Source organism: Dunckerocampus dactyliophorus, chromosome 7, assembly GCF_027744805.1.
Source record: "Dunckerocampus dactyliophorus isolate RoL2022-P2 chromosome 7, RoL_Ddac_1.1, whole genome shotgun sequence".
NCBI classification, from domain to species: Eukaryota; Metazoa; Chordata; class Actinopteri; order Syngnathiformes; family Syngnathidae; genus Dunckerocampus; species Dunckerocampus dactyliophorus.
The window spans coordinates 20,904,314-20,919,541 of record NC_072825.1 but is presented as its reverse complement, the minus strand read 5'-3'; the positions used below and the strand labels follow the sequence as shown (position 1 = coordinate 20,919,541).

Below are 15,228 nucleotides of genomic sequence, written 5' to 3'. Positions count from 1 at the left end.
GTGTGTTTTCAGGCGATTCCTGTTAGGGAAGGGACGGCGGCCATCTTAGTTGTAATAACGGCTATCAGCGCGCATCAGGAAGTGTCCGATCTATACGTTTTACTTCTCGGGGGTCAAGTCTGTCAGTCAAACTACATTCAAAGAGCGCTTTAGAGGTAATGTAAACGCTTGTCGTTGTTATTTTCAGTCTGGTCTTTACCTTCAGGCATTTATGTACAAAATAATTATCACTCGAATATTCTTGTCGGTACCAAATACGTACCCAAAGTTATTAAAATACACGAGAAGTGCTAAATTGTGTTTGAGCGGCATTCAGTGTTGTTAGCACCAACTAGCAACCTCTAAGCAAGCAAGCTAGCTAGGATTACGTTAGTTCGCTAATTTGGCATTGCGGTATTCTAATTCATATCATTCTTATATGTAGCCACTATCCCCAAGTGGGTACATACAAAGCTGAATTCCAATGTTTCAGAAAGGCAAAAATATGCATTTAAGTAATAGTAACGCCTGCTAGCTTCGCGCTACATGGAGCTAACGAGTCAGGCGAGCTAGCGGCCTGGAAAGGCGAGTGAACGTGACTGAAACTTGAGTGGCTCCGGTGTGGAAACATCAGTCATACTGTTATCTTGTGTAATAAACTAGTTGTATCCTTTTAAAAATACGTTTTTTTTTTAATACAGCCAATATACCCGATTATTTGCATGCTCTCACAGTTGCGATATTATAATTAGTGCAATGGATTTGAATCTATCGCGTATTTAACATAGAAGGAGCACGCATGTAATTTTGGTATGTTTGAGTTAACTAATCATATCTTTGTCTTTTATCTGTATACCCTCTGCAGGATTTTCGCTGTGAATTCGTAATATTCTACGATGGACTCGGACATTTTAAACATAGAGGATATTGTGATGGGACGGGCAATGCCAAATCAACCTCCAGAAAATCCCCCTGAAAAAAAAGCGGAACAATACAGGCCCATCATTATGAATGGACCCCCTGCACACCCTGCTCAATCCTGTACGTAGAATATAACGAGTGTCTTGTTTGTTGATGCATCAAAACTCCTTTGTTGTTGTAAAACATTCTTTGTGGCTTTTATGCTTTTAGGTATCTATATGATGGTGATGATAGACAGTAGTGTCCATAGGCAGCTTCCTCATTATAATGATGTTGTTGACTGAGAAATTGCACTGATATGTATTGCGGCATTTCCCCCTCACCTAGACCAGCATGAGAACCTGCAATGTTTCCAGTGCTTCATCACATTTTGCAGTGCCAAAGCCAAAGAGAGACACATGAAGAAGAGCCACCGGGAAGAGTACAAGCAACAACTTCAGCAGGTCAGTTTACTTTATAAGAAAGAAGAATTTTAAGTTGAGTCATATTTCATTTTTGTTTTAGGCTTCCATGCGTGAAGGATGCATTGTAACCAGGCATAAATGTTTATCTTGTCATCAAATTTGCATAATTGGCCATGATGCAAAACTTATTTTAAAAAAATTACATTATCTCATGCTTTTAAACCTTATTTAACAGAACATGAAGTTAGTGACTTCTGGGGTGCACGCACGTGTGATTTAAAAAAAAAAACATATTTTCTAGACTACATGTAAGTATGCGCTGATTTAAAAAAAAAAAGGAAAGTCGTCCCTTGCTGTATACATATTCACTTTGTCCTTCTTCCTACTCTGTTTGAAACACTTTATTTTAAGTTTATAACAAATAAATTGGAGGCTAACCAGTTAGCTCTGAAGCTTGCTATATTCTATGAGCAGCGGCCGTCTCTTATGTCCCTGCAGTGATCCTGTAGCCTGTGCAATGTGCTGTAAATAAAGAATAACAAGAGTGTAAAGGTGACTGTAGGAGTATAATGTCTACAGGGCTCTAATGATGTTAAAAAAAAAAACATATTTAGAAAGTCACAAACAGGTTGTCCATGCTATTTATGAAAATATTTTGTTTGTTAATATTGAATCCTACTTCACGGAAATTCACTTATCGCGGCCGGGTCTGGATACTCTAAAAGCTTTCAATCCAGCTCCTCGCTAACGTCCTTTCTCCCCTCCTGTGTCACATCCATAGGGAAACACGTTATTTACGTGTTACGTGTGTGACCGCACGTTTCTGTCATCTGAGGAACTGACGCAGCACCAGCCAATACACCGCAAAGATGACAAACCCTTCAAATGTGCCCACTGCAAAGAAAGCTTCAAAGTATTCTCTGAGGTGAGACACTTTTTATGTAAAAAAAAAAAAGGTTTGTGTCCCATGTTGCAGCGTGAACCATGTTCTTCTCCTCTGTCCAGCTCACAACACATAGAAGGCAGGTGTGTCCAGAGAAGCAGCTGCTGTGTAAAGATTGCAACGAAACCTTCAGAAGTGCCGCGCTGCTGCGGACGCATCGCCTTGCCCAGCACCCTCGCCCCGACACAGATGCCGCAGAACAGCCAGATGACCCGGCTAAAAGTCATCGCTGCAAGAAGTGCGGTCAGGGCTTTGAAACCGAATCGGAGCTGACCGAACACCAGCAAAAGTATCCTGAAGGTGAGCTGTGCAACGGCAGCACCACGCCGGTCAAGAAGCGTGGGCGGCCCGCCAAAAGAGATGAGGCCACAGATGCAGAGAAAAAGGTAAAGCGGAAAAAGAAGGATGAATTGGAGGTTTCTGAGGAAGGAGTAGCAGCGGCTGCCGTGGCAAACGCCAGCAGCAGTTCAGAGCCGGCGGTGCCTCAAGCAGAGGAGAAAGCAAAAGCAGGGGCAGCAAGGAGGGGTCGTCCTTCTAAAGCAACAGCAGCAGCACAGAGTGAAGCAGAAGACAAGAGCTGTGACGGTGAAGATGCAACAAAGGAAGAGAAACCCAAAGGGGAGCCTGTGGCGCACCCTTGTCCCGATTGCGACCTCTCCTTCCCCAGCCTCGTTCAGCTGCGTGCTCACAAGAAGGAGAAACACACCGTCCGTAAAGCCCACCCGTGTGGAGAGTGCGAGGAAAGCTTTGCCCGTCCCGAGCAGCTGGACGCACACATGTCACGGGTGCACGCTGTCGGCCGCTTCCCATGTCCCACTTGTGGCAAGAGCTTTGGCCGCGAGCGCACCCTGAAGGCTCACCAGAAGAGCCACCCTGAGAAGGAGACGGAGAGCTTGAACGCTAAAAGATAATAATAGTGACTGGCCGTCTGAGGAACTTAGACATGAAGTGTCCTCCTTTTCTCTTTTGACATCCTGATTCTCTCGCTGATGATGTGTGAAGGGAGGTTTGGATTTCAAGCTGTAATCTAACTTAAAACATCTCACAATGACTAGATAAATGTTGTTACTGTTAACTAAACATGAAATAGTTCATTTATGAAAACATAGGAAGCATTGATTCACTTTTTAAAATGTTTTTTGTTTAATTTTAAAATGTGTGGTGTGAATTTCTTACATAGTCTTGAGTTTAAGGAACTCATTTTGTAACAAACTACATTTTTTTCCCTCTTAAAGACTGGATAAGTACATATTTTGTAAGCTATTAGCTATAATATGTATGTATGTTACACATGTTAACACTTAATATTTACATCAGGATCCTTTCTTAACTGCTTCAAAGATTGTTTTTTTTTTATAAACAACTTCAAATAACTTGCCGAGCGCTTTAGATTCAATGTGGAGTTGGTATGTTGAGAATTTGATCCACTATAAACATGAATTCTCATTCATTACTCCTTTATTTTTCCACTAATGAGAATTACTATGTCAGACATTTTTGAATGAAAAATGTCACGGCATTATGTTGATAGTCCCACAAACAAGTATGTATATTAAGTGTCTTCACTCTTTGGATTGTTTCTCTCCCACTGATGTGTCTGGACAGTGAAAATATGTAATAAAAACATGCACGCCCATGGAGGCTTTGGAAGAAATCATTTGTCTTGGCTTTCAAGTCAGAAACAAGACTCATTTAATATAGGGTTCTGTAATACAAGTACCCAACTTCTCTTACACTCACGCACGCGAGTCCGCCGTAGTTTGGTGCCAGCTGTTGACAAATTTAATCAGAAGTGTATTTTTAAGCATTTGTATGAAGTATCAAGGTGACAGTTTGAATATCTGAAGACGTAGAATTTATCACAAAAAGAAGCCAAGAAAGTGCAAAAATATTTTTAAATGAAATGGAAAATAGTTTATCAAATATAAAAAGCTACGTTAACTAAAAGTTGTGCATTATTCATACCGCCCTTCTTTACTGGCGCCCTACTGGTTTTATATATATATATATATATATATATATATATATATATGTATACAGTCAAACCTGTCTTAGCGGCCACCTTTATAGAAGGGCCACCTGCCTATAGCAGCCACTGAAAAATCCCCCCCAGCAAATTTACATGTTATAGACCCTGTGTATAGCAGTCACCTGTCCAACGCAGCCAGCAGCCACCCATTTTGTCTCCCTTGGTCAATATCTGACTGCATATAGCAGCCAAATTACCAACTCAAGTAGAAGCTTCATGCACGAAAAAGTTTTGTTTTTCAATCAATGAAGGCGTCGTGTGTAGACTTTAATTACTGAGTCCTAGCTCAGTCACAATCATTCACAAGATCCACACAAACTGTCAGTTGTTACACATAAAAGCTGCAGTATTCATGGATCTGACAAAAGCGTTCGATACAATTAATCACACTATCTTAATTTCAAAATTAGAAAGGTACGGAATTAGAGGTTTAGTCTTAAATTGGGTTAAAAGCTACCTAGCAAAGAGGAAACAATTTGTAAAGCTAGGAGAATATACATCTGGGAGTCTACACAATACGTGTGGAGTACCACAGGGGTCCATACTGGGACCAAAACTGTTTAACTTGTACATTAACGACATTTGCAAAGTAACTAACAACTTAAAATTGGTCTTATTCGCCGATGATACCACTGCTTTCTGTTCTGGTGAAAGCACACAAGAACTCATTAAAAAGGTCAAGGATGAAATGGTCATATTAAAGTCATGGTTTGACAAGAATAGATTATCTCTGAATTTAAGTAAAACTAAAATAATGTTATTTGGTAATAGTAGAAAGGACACGTACGACCAAATACAAATTAATGGAACGGATATTGAAAAAGTGGAAGAATATAAATTCCTTGGGGTTATAATAGATGAAAAAATGAGTTGGAAATCTCATATTAAATATATACAACAAAAGGTGGCGAGAAATATCTCTATATTGAATAAAGCAAAATATCTTCTTGATCAAAAATCACTCCACACTCTGTACTGTTCCTTAGTATTACCATATCTAACGTATTGTGTGGAGATATGGGGAAATAATTACAAAAGCAATCTTCACTCACTCACTGTACTGCAAAAAAGATCTGTGAGGATAATTCATAATGCCAAGTATAGAGAACATACAAACCCTTTATTTTTAAAATCACAGATATTAAAATTCGCAGATTTAGTACACTTTCAAACCGCTAGAATAATGTATAAAGTTAATAATAACTCGTTACCCAAAAATCTAATCAAGTATTTCTCAATCAGAGAGGAGAAATATGATCTTAGAGGAAAATTAAACCTAAAACATTTATATGCGAGAACAACGCTGAAAACCCACAGCATTTCCGTGTGTGGAATTAAATTATGGAACGGATTGAGTAAAGAACTCAAACAATGTACAGAGATGAGCAAATTCAAAAAACAATACAAGCAGTTGATGTTTGCTAAATACAAGGCAGAAGAGTCCTGATTGTTCTGTCAGGTTTGTTATTTTATTTTATTTATTTATTTTTTTATTTTCTATTTTATTTTATTTTATTTTATTTTATTTTTTATTTATTTAATGAAATTTTATTATTTATTTATTTATTTCTATTTATTTATTTATTTATTTATTTTTATAATTTTCTTTGTTGTGTTTAAAAAAAAAAAAAAAAAAAGGAAAGGGAAAAAAAAAAAAAAGCTTTGTTCTTATTTATTTATTTATTTATTTAGTATTGTCATCATTATTATCATTATTATGAATGTTCTCTCTTTTTTTGGGGGGAGGGTTATCTCACCGTTATCTATTATGTGTTATCCTGACTATCACTGAAAACATGACATGGAATCCAGGAAGTGAACTACATGTACTGTACTAGATGTAGAATGGATGGGGGGTAGGATTAAATAAGCTTTGCTTCTTCCTACTCCTTTTGGACATGTGGAACTGTCAAAAAATGATTCACGAGATGTATTCCATTGTAACCTTCATGTTCAAATAAACTAAACCAAACCAAACCAATAAAAAGCCGTCTTCTTTTGAGCTTGTTATTTCCTGGTCAAACATGTAACTTTAAGAGCATTTGCACCAAAACATTACCGCAAAGTAGGCTGGACGTGCTCCCAGCGACGCTACAAAAAAAAAAAAAACATATGCTAGCATGCATGCGGGAGCAAAACTGAGTTCGGTTGTACTTAACTGAAGTATTTTATCAGTTATCAGTTATTATTAAGCCTCAAGCTTCCTTTTAGTAAGTAAAAACCTTGACTATGATTGCACTACATTGTCATTTAGACCTACAAAGTACACTTGGAAGAACAAGAGGTGAATAAATGTATTGCAACTGATGTGAAACTGATTAGGGGTAGGATTAAATAAGCTTTGCTTCTTCCTACTCCTTTTTGGACATGCAAAATTGTGAATTGTACTATGTGATGTGCTACTGTTTGACTCATGCATGTTCAGGATTAAAACCATGAACCACGATAAAACAAGCCTAGTAGTGCTGTACAACATTTATCAGCAGTCCGCAGTGCCATCTACTGGTCAACATTATTATTATTATTATTTTCCCTTTTTCTTTTCTTTTTTTTCCTCTACTGGTCAACATTCAAACTGGATGCCAACCTGTCTATAGAGGCCACCTGTCTATAGCGGCCACTTTTGCATACTCCCTCTAGTGGCCGCTATAGACAAGTTTGACTGTATATGTATATATAAGTATATATATATATATATATGTATATATATATGTGCATGGCTCAGATCAAGGGTACCCAAGTGTTACATTTAAAATTTTAAACTCGTGGATAGACCTTGGTAATGTTATCAACACAAACTTCAAACATTGCAAAACACACACACACCCAACATACAAGAGCTCGAGACATCTTCCATTTCCCATAGCAACCCTCCGTAGTTCACTCTTAAATGTAAAGTACATAACTTGGTGTCCACTCGGTGTTAGACTTTTGTTCAAATAATCTTATTTTACTCTTTTATACACAAAAGAATCACTTTAGTTGCAGAGTTGAGTAATTATTCCATGAATATATACCATTGTAATCATCATGGGGTTTGTTTTTGCATGGAATTATGTTCTTCAAAATTTTCATCGGCAGGCGGACACGAAGGTTATGTACTTTTCACTAATGATTACACAACATTTTTATTATTTTTTTTTTTACACTGAGAATATTTGAATAAAACACATTAGAAACCAATTTCAGACATCATTCTTTAATTCTAAGTAGAAATCATGACAAAATGATCAGAGAAAATATTGTTTATTTCACAACAAAAGTAGACATGCTTTACATGTAACATTTCAACGTCCACATATAGACACTTTTTTACAACGTAGCCGTGCTAGCGCAAAATAAAAACATGAACAGGCTTAATTTATGGTTTGGTAAGCTTTCTCACTCTATAAACATGAGAGTGATAGGGATAGTACACATTGTTAGAACAACAATTTCAAATACTACTCAAGTGAAGTTGAAGACAGCAAAGGGTACCCTTGATCTGAGCCATGCACATATATGTGTGTGTGTATATATATATTTTTTAATCAGTTGTACAGCTTCCGGTCTGCTAGACAACATCGGCAATTGGCCCAACACATTCTGTAGCCGGTAAAGTCAGGCCTTCAAAATAAAAGAACCACACAAATAAAAGAACATCACAGTTGCCCCATATTTTATCTCCCTTTCCCATATTTTTTTTATAGATACTGTACTTCCATTATTTTCAAATGCAAATGTTGACAGGTATGATTACGATTGAAACGTGTTTCCGTGGGGTCAGTTAAGACTTGTAATACCACTCCAGAGCGCTAGGAGCGCTCGACTGTATACGGCTACTTCCTGTCTTTGTGGTACCGCATTTGTTTTCATTTCTCCCTAAGTCCGTAAATTGTCGAGGCAACTGAGTTCCCCGCTAACAATAATTGTTTGGTTTAACATAGGCGAGTCTTTTAAGTTATATTTTCAAAAGGCCAATCTAGCTTCTTCTGCTATTTGAACACGAAAACCGACGATATTACCTATCTAGTCGTGGAGAGAGAGAGAGGAGTCGTTGCAATCACCAAGTCTTCCTGCCAGGTGAGCTGCGTGCTCTAGTTGAAACCTGCCATTGATCAAAGAATGGCTTTGACGCCCTCCTTAACAAAGCAAATAGGGAGAAAGGGGCATACTGGAAGGATTTGACACACATCTTCTCCAATAGCTGTTTGGCATGTGAGACTATAGCTTATTTTCACGTACAAAGAGAGGACGTTTATTTAAGAAAACTGCTTGCTTCTGTGTTCCACCCCAAGGCTTCTTGCATAATGTCCGTAGAGTACACCATTGATATCCAGCTGACAGAATTGGGGTTTCCCATCATCCATCAGCCCCCGGAGAGCCTCGCGGCATCACGTCCGAACTCCTTGCCATCTTGCCACTCGCCCAATTTGACCTCAAACCCACACAAAGAAAATCTCCTGGTCGTAGACCAGCCGTCGAAGGAGCTTGATAAAGGCGCAGAGGTGTCGCCATGTCCTTCAGAGAGTGGACAGGAGGCAAGAGGCACCAGCAGCCACTTGCCGCTGTTGATGCCCCACCAGGAAGCTGTCCCAAACAATGAAGACCAATCACAAGCTCCCCAACAGAATGTGGAGGGGAGTGACTCCGATGACAGTAATGTGTCGGTGGTTGTTGACGAAGAGGACGACGACGAGGAGGAGGAGGAGGAAGGCCTTGACGATGGTAAGACAGTTGAATCTATTAATTATATATATATATATATATATATATATATATATATATATATACACACACACACAAATACAATATAGAAAACTAAGAAATTATTATTTTTATTTTTTAAATGGGTATATTTTACCAGGAAATGACAAGAATCTGTAAGAAGTCGTGTTATATGTGTGTGTGTGTGTGTGTGTGTGTGTATATATATATATATATATATATATACATAAAATATTATAAGCGTGCCAATCCTACCTCTGTAGCAGACTGATGGATAGTTGGCAGAGGGCTCGTCTTTTTTTGAAGATGTGTAGCAAAGCCTGCTCTTTAACAAAGCTGTCTTTTGTTAAGTGGTGGGTGTTTGCATGGGGCGGGGTCATCTAGCTAGGAGCGAGTCAGAGATGGCGGTATGTCCATGTGGAAGGAGGTTTTTCATCATGACATCATGAAAAGCAGCCGTTTGAGTGCCTCTTCTCTCAAAAAACAACTGTGGGAGATGATGATAATAACAATAATGATAATGCATTTTATTTGTTAATACCTTTCAAAGAACCCAAGGACACTGTACAAAGAAATCAGATGAAAGCAACACACAACATAAAATAAAATAAAATGGCACAGTAAATTACAGAGAGTAAGAAGTCCTGATTAAGTGGGTTTTGAGTCTGGATTTGAAAAGAGGAGGCGAGTCTATGATACTGATGTAGTAGTTTGGGAGCAGCTGAAAGCTCTGCATCCCATGGTGCTGAGGCGAGCAGGTGGGATGGTAAGGACAGGAGGATCTGAGGGAGCAGGAGGAGGCGGCAATGTTGAGGAGATCAGAGTGGGGCCAGGGGTGCGAGCTCGTGGTTGACCTTGAAGTTGAATGTATACAGAAGGATTTTGAATTCTATTCTGGATTTGACGGGGAGCCAGTGGACGTGATGCAATGAAGGGGTTTTGATGATGATGCAGGTGGCGGAATTCTGGACCATTTGAAGCTTATGGAGGAAATTGAGGAGGAGAGAGTTACAATAATCAAAACAGGAGGTGACCAGGCTATGAACAAGAATAGAGGTAGTATGGGGGCTTAGGGAGGGGCTTAGGCGCCTGGTGTTGTGTAGATGGAAATATGCAGACCGGGTAATGTTATTGATGTTGGATTGGAATTATAGCAAGCTATCGTGGATGACCACTTTTTCTCACGTTTGGTGCTTATAAACAGGCTCTAGGGACACATTACTGTTATCACATCAGTAAAAAGTTCTTTGTGTCACATCATTAAAATTGTCTAGATTAATGTGCCTTTTAAAATATACAGTCGCATTGTTATATTGTGGAAAAAATATAAAAATGAGGGCTGTCGAATGATGAATTACCATTAGCAACTATGTCTGAAATATGCCAATTTTTTAACTGTAGAAAGATCAATGACAGAATGGGAATATATATATTAGTATGTACTAATAGCTCCAAATGAACTGACTATCTCAATCAAGCTAAAAGATACCACACAAGTGTAAAAATCTATTTGTCTAACACAGTCTCTCTAATAGTAGCAGAACATTTGAATCACACTTGTTATTATGAGCAATGAGGGGTTGCGTTCAAAGTTCCAAATCACATAATTTAAGGTAAATTTACATGTTTTCAGTGTATTTTGAAGTATACTTAAATGTAGCAAATTGTACATCCGAATTAAGAGTTATGAAGTGAGTGATAAGAATATCCACTTCCTGTTTTTCTTTATCTGTATCGCATTATAAGGCTGTTTTTGTGATGTTTGGAGTGTCCCTGAATGCGTCTCGCGTTCTTGTAATGACAATGAGGAAGTGTCGTTCCCAGGATGAACGGACGAGAGACGTGTGTGAGTTGGGGATACATGCAGTAGATGGTGTTGGACTTGTACTGCTGTGGATGTGTTCAGGTTAGAATGAAGTTCTAAAAGAGTGGCAGACTGTGTGGGGGCGCGCCACTGTGCTTCCATCTGCAGTCATAACATAGAGGCGTGCTTGCTCTGATACGCACTCGTTAATTACATGAAAAAATGTAACGTAATTAATGAAATGAATTGGTTACCGCTGTCAACGCGTTATTTTTGACAGCCCTAATAAAAAATACATGCAAAGGAAGAAAACCAGCGCCTTCTAATGCAGGCAGCACTAAATATTCATACACAAATACTACATGTTGCGAACACAAGAATAAAACAGATTGAGGATTGAAATGACTATTATACTCTTTAAAAAAATATATATTTTAAGCCGTATTTTAAAAAGATCATTTGTCTGTGGTATACTTACAGTAGATACATTAGTCCACTCATATAAAACTCTTACGAAGTATACTCATTCCTTGTCTTCTCCACAGAGTCAGCTAACTCCGGCGACTTTGTCTGTAGTGTCTGTGGTCTCCATCTGCCCTCCGACTTCAAACTCCAAGACCACATGAACCTGCACACGGGAGTGCGTCCGTACTGCTGCGCTGAATGTGGCAAGCGCTTCTCGCAGATCCACAATTACCGTGCCCACCTGCGCACGCATGCCCAGACCAAAGTGGAAAATCCACATTGCCGCATCTGCCTCAGATCTTTTTTAACGGCCAAAGCTTTGAAAGATCACTTGGCCAGATCCCACTGGCAGAATGAGTTCTACGAGTGTGACTTATGCAAACGTGTCTTCACCTGCCTCTCGGACTGTCAAAATCACGTAGAGTTGCACAGGTCCCCGCCGGATGTCATCTGTGACAAATGTGGCCGCCACTTCAACACTCCAAAATCCCTCAAGCACCATTTGATGAAGTCCTGTTACACTGTCTTTAAATGCACCGACTGTACAAAGACCTTCAAAAAGAAAGACGCGCTCCTCAAACATAGCTTCTCCCATCTCGGCTTGTTGCCATACACTTGCGTACGATGCCGCCGCCACTTCCGCTTAGCGAAGCTTTACCGCCATCACAAGTGTGAACCTGGACGTGTCCACTGTGTGGCCTGCCTGAGAGAGTTTGGCAGTCAGGAGGAGTTTGAGCAGCACAAGAAGGACACTGGGTGCTGGGGCAAACAGGAGGACATCGGTGACACAATCCGCTGCTTGGAATGCGGCCTCCGCTTTGCCACCAGTGAAGAGCTGAAGAAACACGCCGGGGCTCACCAGAGAGTCCTCAAATGTGCCGAGTGTGGGAAGGGGTTCCGCTCTGCCTTGTTGCTCATGTCCCACATGGGCGGCCATGCCGGCAATTCTCCCTGTCTTTGTAAGAGCTGTGGACTGGGCTTCCCTCATCAGCACACCTACGACAGCCACCTGAAGACATGTGGGCAATCACCTCAGCCTGCCAACCCTGTGGTGAGTGCGGACCTTCTTTGAAAGCATCAACTGCATTAGGACAACCACCTCAAATCTAGTAATCCCAAATTTTCCAAACCAATGGCATTTCCCTGGATTCTGCCCTAGGGCCCCTCCTGTCAATCATGTACTTACTTTCCCTTGGCCATATTTTCAACTTTCATCAACTTTCATTGCTGCACTGAAAGCTCTACAACCCATAAATGCTAATTGCTCTGCACACGTGTGGGGTTAATCCCCTCAATCAGCCCTCAAATTGCACAATTCCGCATCTCAACTGTCATCTCATTGGTCTCTGATACCAATCCATCCATAAGCGTATTCACAATTTCTCGACTTGCGTCATTTGTTATGAAAAGTGTTCCACTCCAGTCATGAATATTCCAAAGTGCTTCCAAATGAAGTGTTCTGTGGAATCAGTTTCCACTGATTGCCGTGCTGTCAGGGGAGGCAATTCTTAGTATTTGTCCATTGTACTGTTACAAGTAAATGTATTTTCTGTATGATTCCAATCGTTTCAAACATTTCCTTAAGTAAAGATTGCTGAATTTGCACATTTCCTGATCAAATACAGGGCAGAAACCTGAGATGAGGGCGCCACAAGCCTTTTCTCTTGGCTTAAGTGCACAAGCTGAGCCTAGCATGTGAGTGCAACTAGATTTACAAGCAAGTCAAATGCAAGATGTTTTTATGCCACGTAGCAGCAGTTCAGCCACTACTAGCGGTGTGGTCACCGGACCAAAGCAGCAATCAATAATTGCAAAATATTAATCTGTAAAAAAAATTTTTAATCATAATTGAGATTGGACAATATGAACAAATTTATTGTGGTAATTTTTTGTTCACCATATTGCCCAGCCCCTACCCTGTAGTAAAAGTAACAAGAATAAAACAATCACATGTTCTATCCATTAAGGATACAAGTGTTACATATTAACAGGTGGATGTGTTGGTCTACTTTTAGGACGCTCCCAAGAAACACGGAGCCCGAAAGAATTCTTCCTTGAAAAGGAAGCTGGATACGACTCCCACAGGTGACACTGATGTCCTAACTCCAGCAATCCCAGCACAAGCAGTCACCGAGCCTACTGAGGTAGTCAATAACCCTGCTGCGTCTGTCACAGACTCTGCTGTTTCAGAGCTTGGGACAGCAGACGTTCCCCCCTCTGGCTCGGATCCATCAGATGGCTGTTGGAAGCTCACCCTGGACAAAATACCTCCGCCTGGTGTTGATCTCGTCCTGTTTGTCCCCGTCGCCCCAGACGGCCCGCAGTTCCAAAGCCCAGCAGATCCTCAAAAGATTGTTTGGACAAGAGTTGAAGATGCAGCATGTCAACCTCTGGATTTGTCCAAAAAAAAATCCGGCCCAATTCTATGTAATCCAACACAGAGTGACGTTCCGCCCCCTGTGGTTAAAAGTGAACCAGTGGAGTTTGAAATCTCTGAAGAGGCGGAGAGACAAGAATTAGTTAACCCCGCTGTAGTGGATCATTCGTACTGCGCACTAGAAAGTGACATTAAGAAAGAGCCTCCTCCTTCTGACTGGCAAGCTGAGAGAAACTAAACCAGAGTTTGCCTTTTCATGACCTGTTTGTACTTTATGGAGCGTTAAACACAACCTCTGGACAACACACACACACACACACACACACACACACACAACAAAGGAAGAGATGAGACCAATGTAATGTCATCAAATGACAAAAACAATGATTTCTGCTTTTGCTGAGAGGAATAAACGAGATATTGTCTCTTGAAAAAACATTCCTTTTTTCCACATAACATTTTGCTTTGGGGGAGTGCCAAATGGTACTTTTTCAATGCCTATGCAATTCTGTGCCAATTTTTTCTTTTTCTTATATGGGCAATATTTAAATATGTAGAAGCACTGAGTTTCGTCTTATTCTGCAACACTTGAAAGAATGTGTGTGTTTGTGTGTGACGACGTGAGATTCTGCTGTCTAAATTTGAACGTACTGAATGTTTCAAAAATCTGCATGTGCACTGTGATGTTTTTACTTAGTCTCTATAGATTAACAGTCATCCAGGTCATGGTAATCTTTTAAGAAGGTGTTTAAAAAAAAAAAAAGGTTAAGGTTGTTAAAAAAGATTGAATGAATGGAGGTAACTGGACTCTTCTTGTTCGCTGAAGATGTTTCACCTTTAATCTTGTAAGCTTTATAACAATTAGAATTATTGTCCATGCATTTAAATTGTTTTTGAACATATTTTTTTCTTTCTTTATTTTTAATTTTATATGACATGCCTTAATTCAAAAATCCCCAAAGACAGAATCCGAGAAGCAAACTCGGCAATGGTGTTTACGCAGTGTAGTGGGGAGTGCAATGACCCCAACATTGGAGAGACCCAGCAAGCCTTATACAAACACATGGCGCAATATAGGAGAGCAGCTTTTTTCCGGCCCAGCGTCAGTAGTTCATTTGCGTCTCAAAAAGAAGACTATTCCTTCGAGGACAGTGATGTCCAAATTCTTGATAGAGACGACCGGTTGAAAGAGGTGTGAAAGAAGCCATCTGTGTCAAACTAGAACACCAACCACTAAAGAGAGGAGGAGGAGGGCTTTTGCACCATCACCTAACATTCTGATGTCTCTCCCCCAAAGATTGTCTCATTCCATAGATGACAAAAGAGCTGTTTTGCCACCAGACAGGCGAACATCCTTTTGGTATGCACAACAGTCGTCCACCAGCCAGTACAGACAGAAACAGGGAAACGCGCACGCTCAAAATTTAGAATTGAAGAAGCCTTTTGGATTAAAGGTAAAACGTATTCAACAAACGAGAGTCCAGTTGCCTCAATTCTCAATTATTTAGGCTGCAATACATACAGTATCTGTGGTGGTATCTTAGTTAATACCAGTCAAAACACCTCATTTGAAAAACATATGTTGGGTAGATAAGAGTT

General features: G+C 40.0%; 2 protein-coding genes across 4 annotated transcripts; both read left to right on the top strand.

The window, feature by feature from the left end:
• LOC129185325 (zinc finger protein 420-like) lies at window positions 1-3,883 on the top strand. Its single transcript, XM_054782174.1, has 5 exons — window positions 1-155; window positions 845-1,020; window positions 1,228-1,343; window positions 2,086-2,229; window positions 2,310-3,883. Exons 2-5 carry the CDS (start codon window positions 876-878, stop codon window positions 3,156-3,158), a joined length of 1,254 nt encoding a protein of 417 aa, XP_054638149.1. The 5' UTR covers window positions 1-155; window positions 845-875; the 3' UTR covers window positions 3,159-3,883.
• A 4,199-nt stretch (window positions 3,884-8,082) lies between these two features.
• On the top strand, window positions 8,083-14,065 carry wu:fe05a04 (zinc finger protein 878). Of its 3 annotated transcripts, none has more exons than XM_054783050.1 (4): window positions 8,083-8,338; window positions 8,554-8,983; window positions 11,333-12,303; window positions 13,268-14,065. In XM_054783050.1, exons 2-4 carry the CDS (start codon window positions 8,566-8,568, stop codon window positions 13,865-13,867), a joined length of 1,989 nt encoding a protein of 662 aa, XP_054639025.1. In that variant the 5' UTR covers window positions 8,083-8,338; window positions 8,554-8,565; the 3' UTR covers window positions 13,868-14,065. The 3 variants fall into 3 exon arrangements, with proteins under 3 accessions (XP_054639025.1, XP_054639027.1, XP_054639024.1); XM_054783052.1 differs by having other exon boundaries at window positions 8,083-8,983; window positions 13,268-13,337; window positions 13,428-14,065; XM_054783049.1 differs by having other exon boundaries at window positions 8,083-8,983.
• Window positions 14,066-15,228: the final 1,163 nt, after the last annotated feature.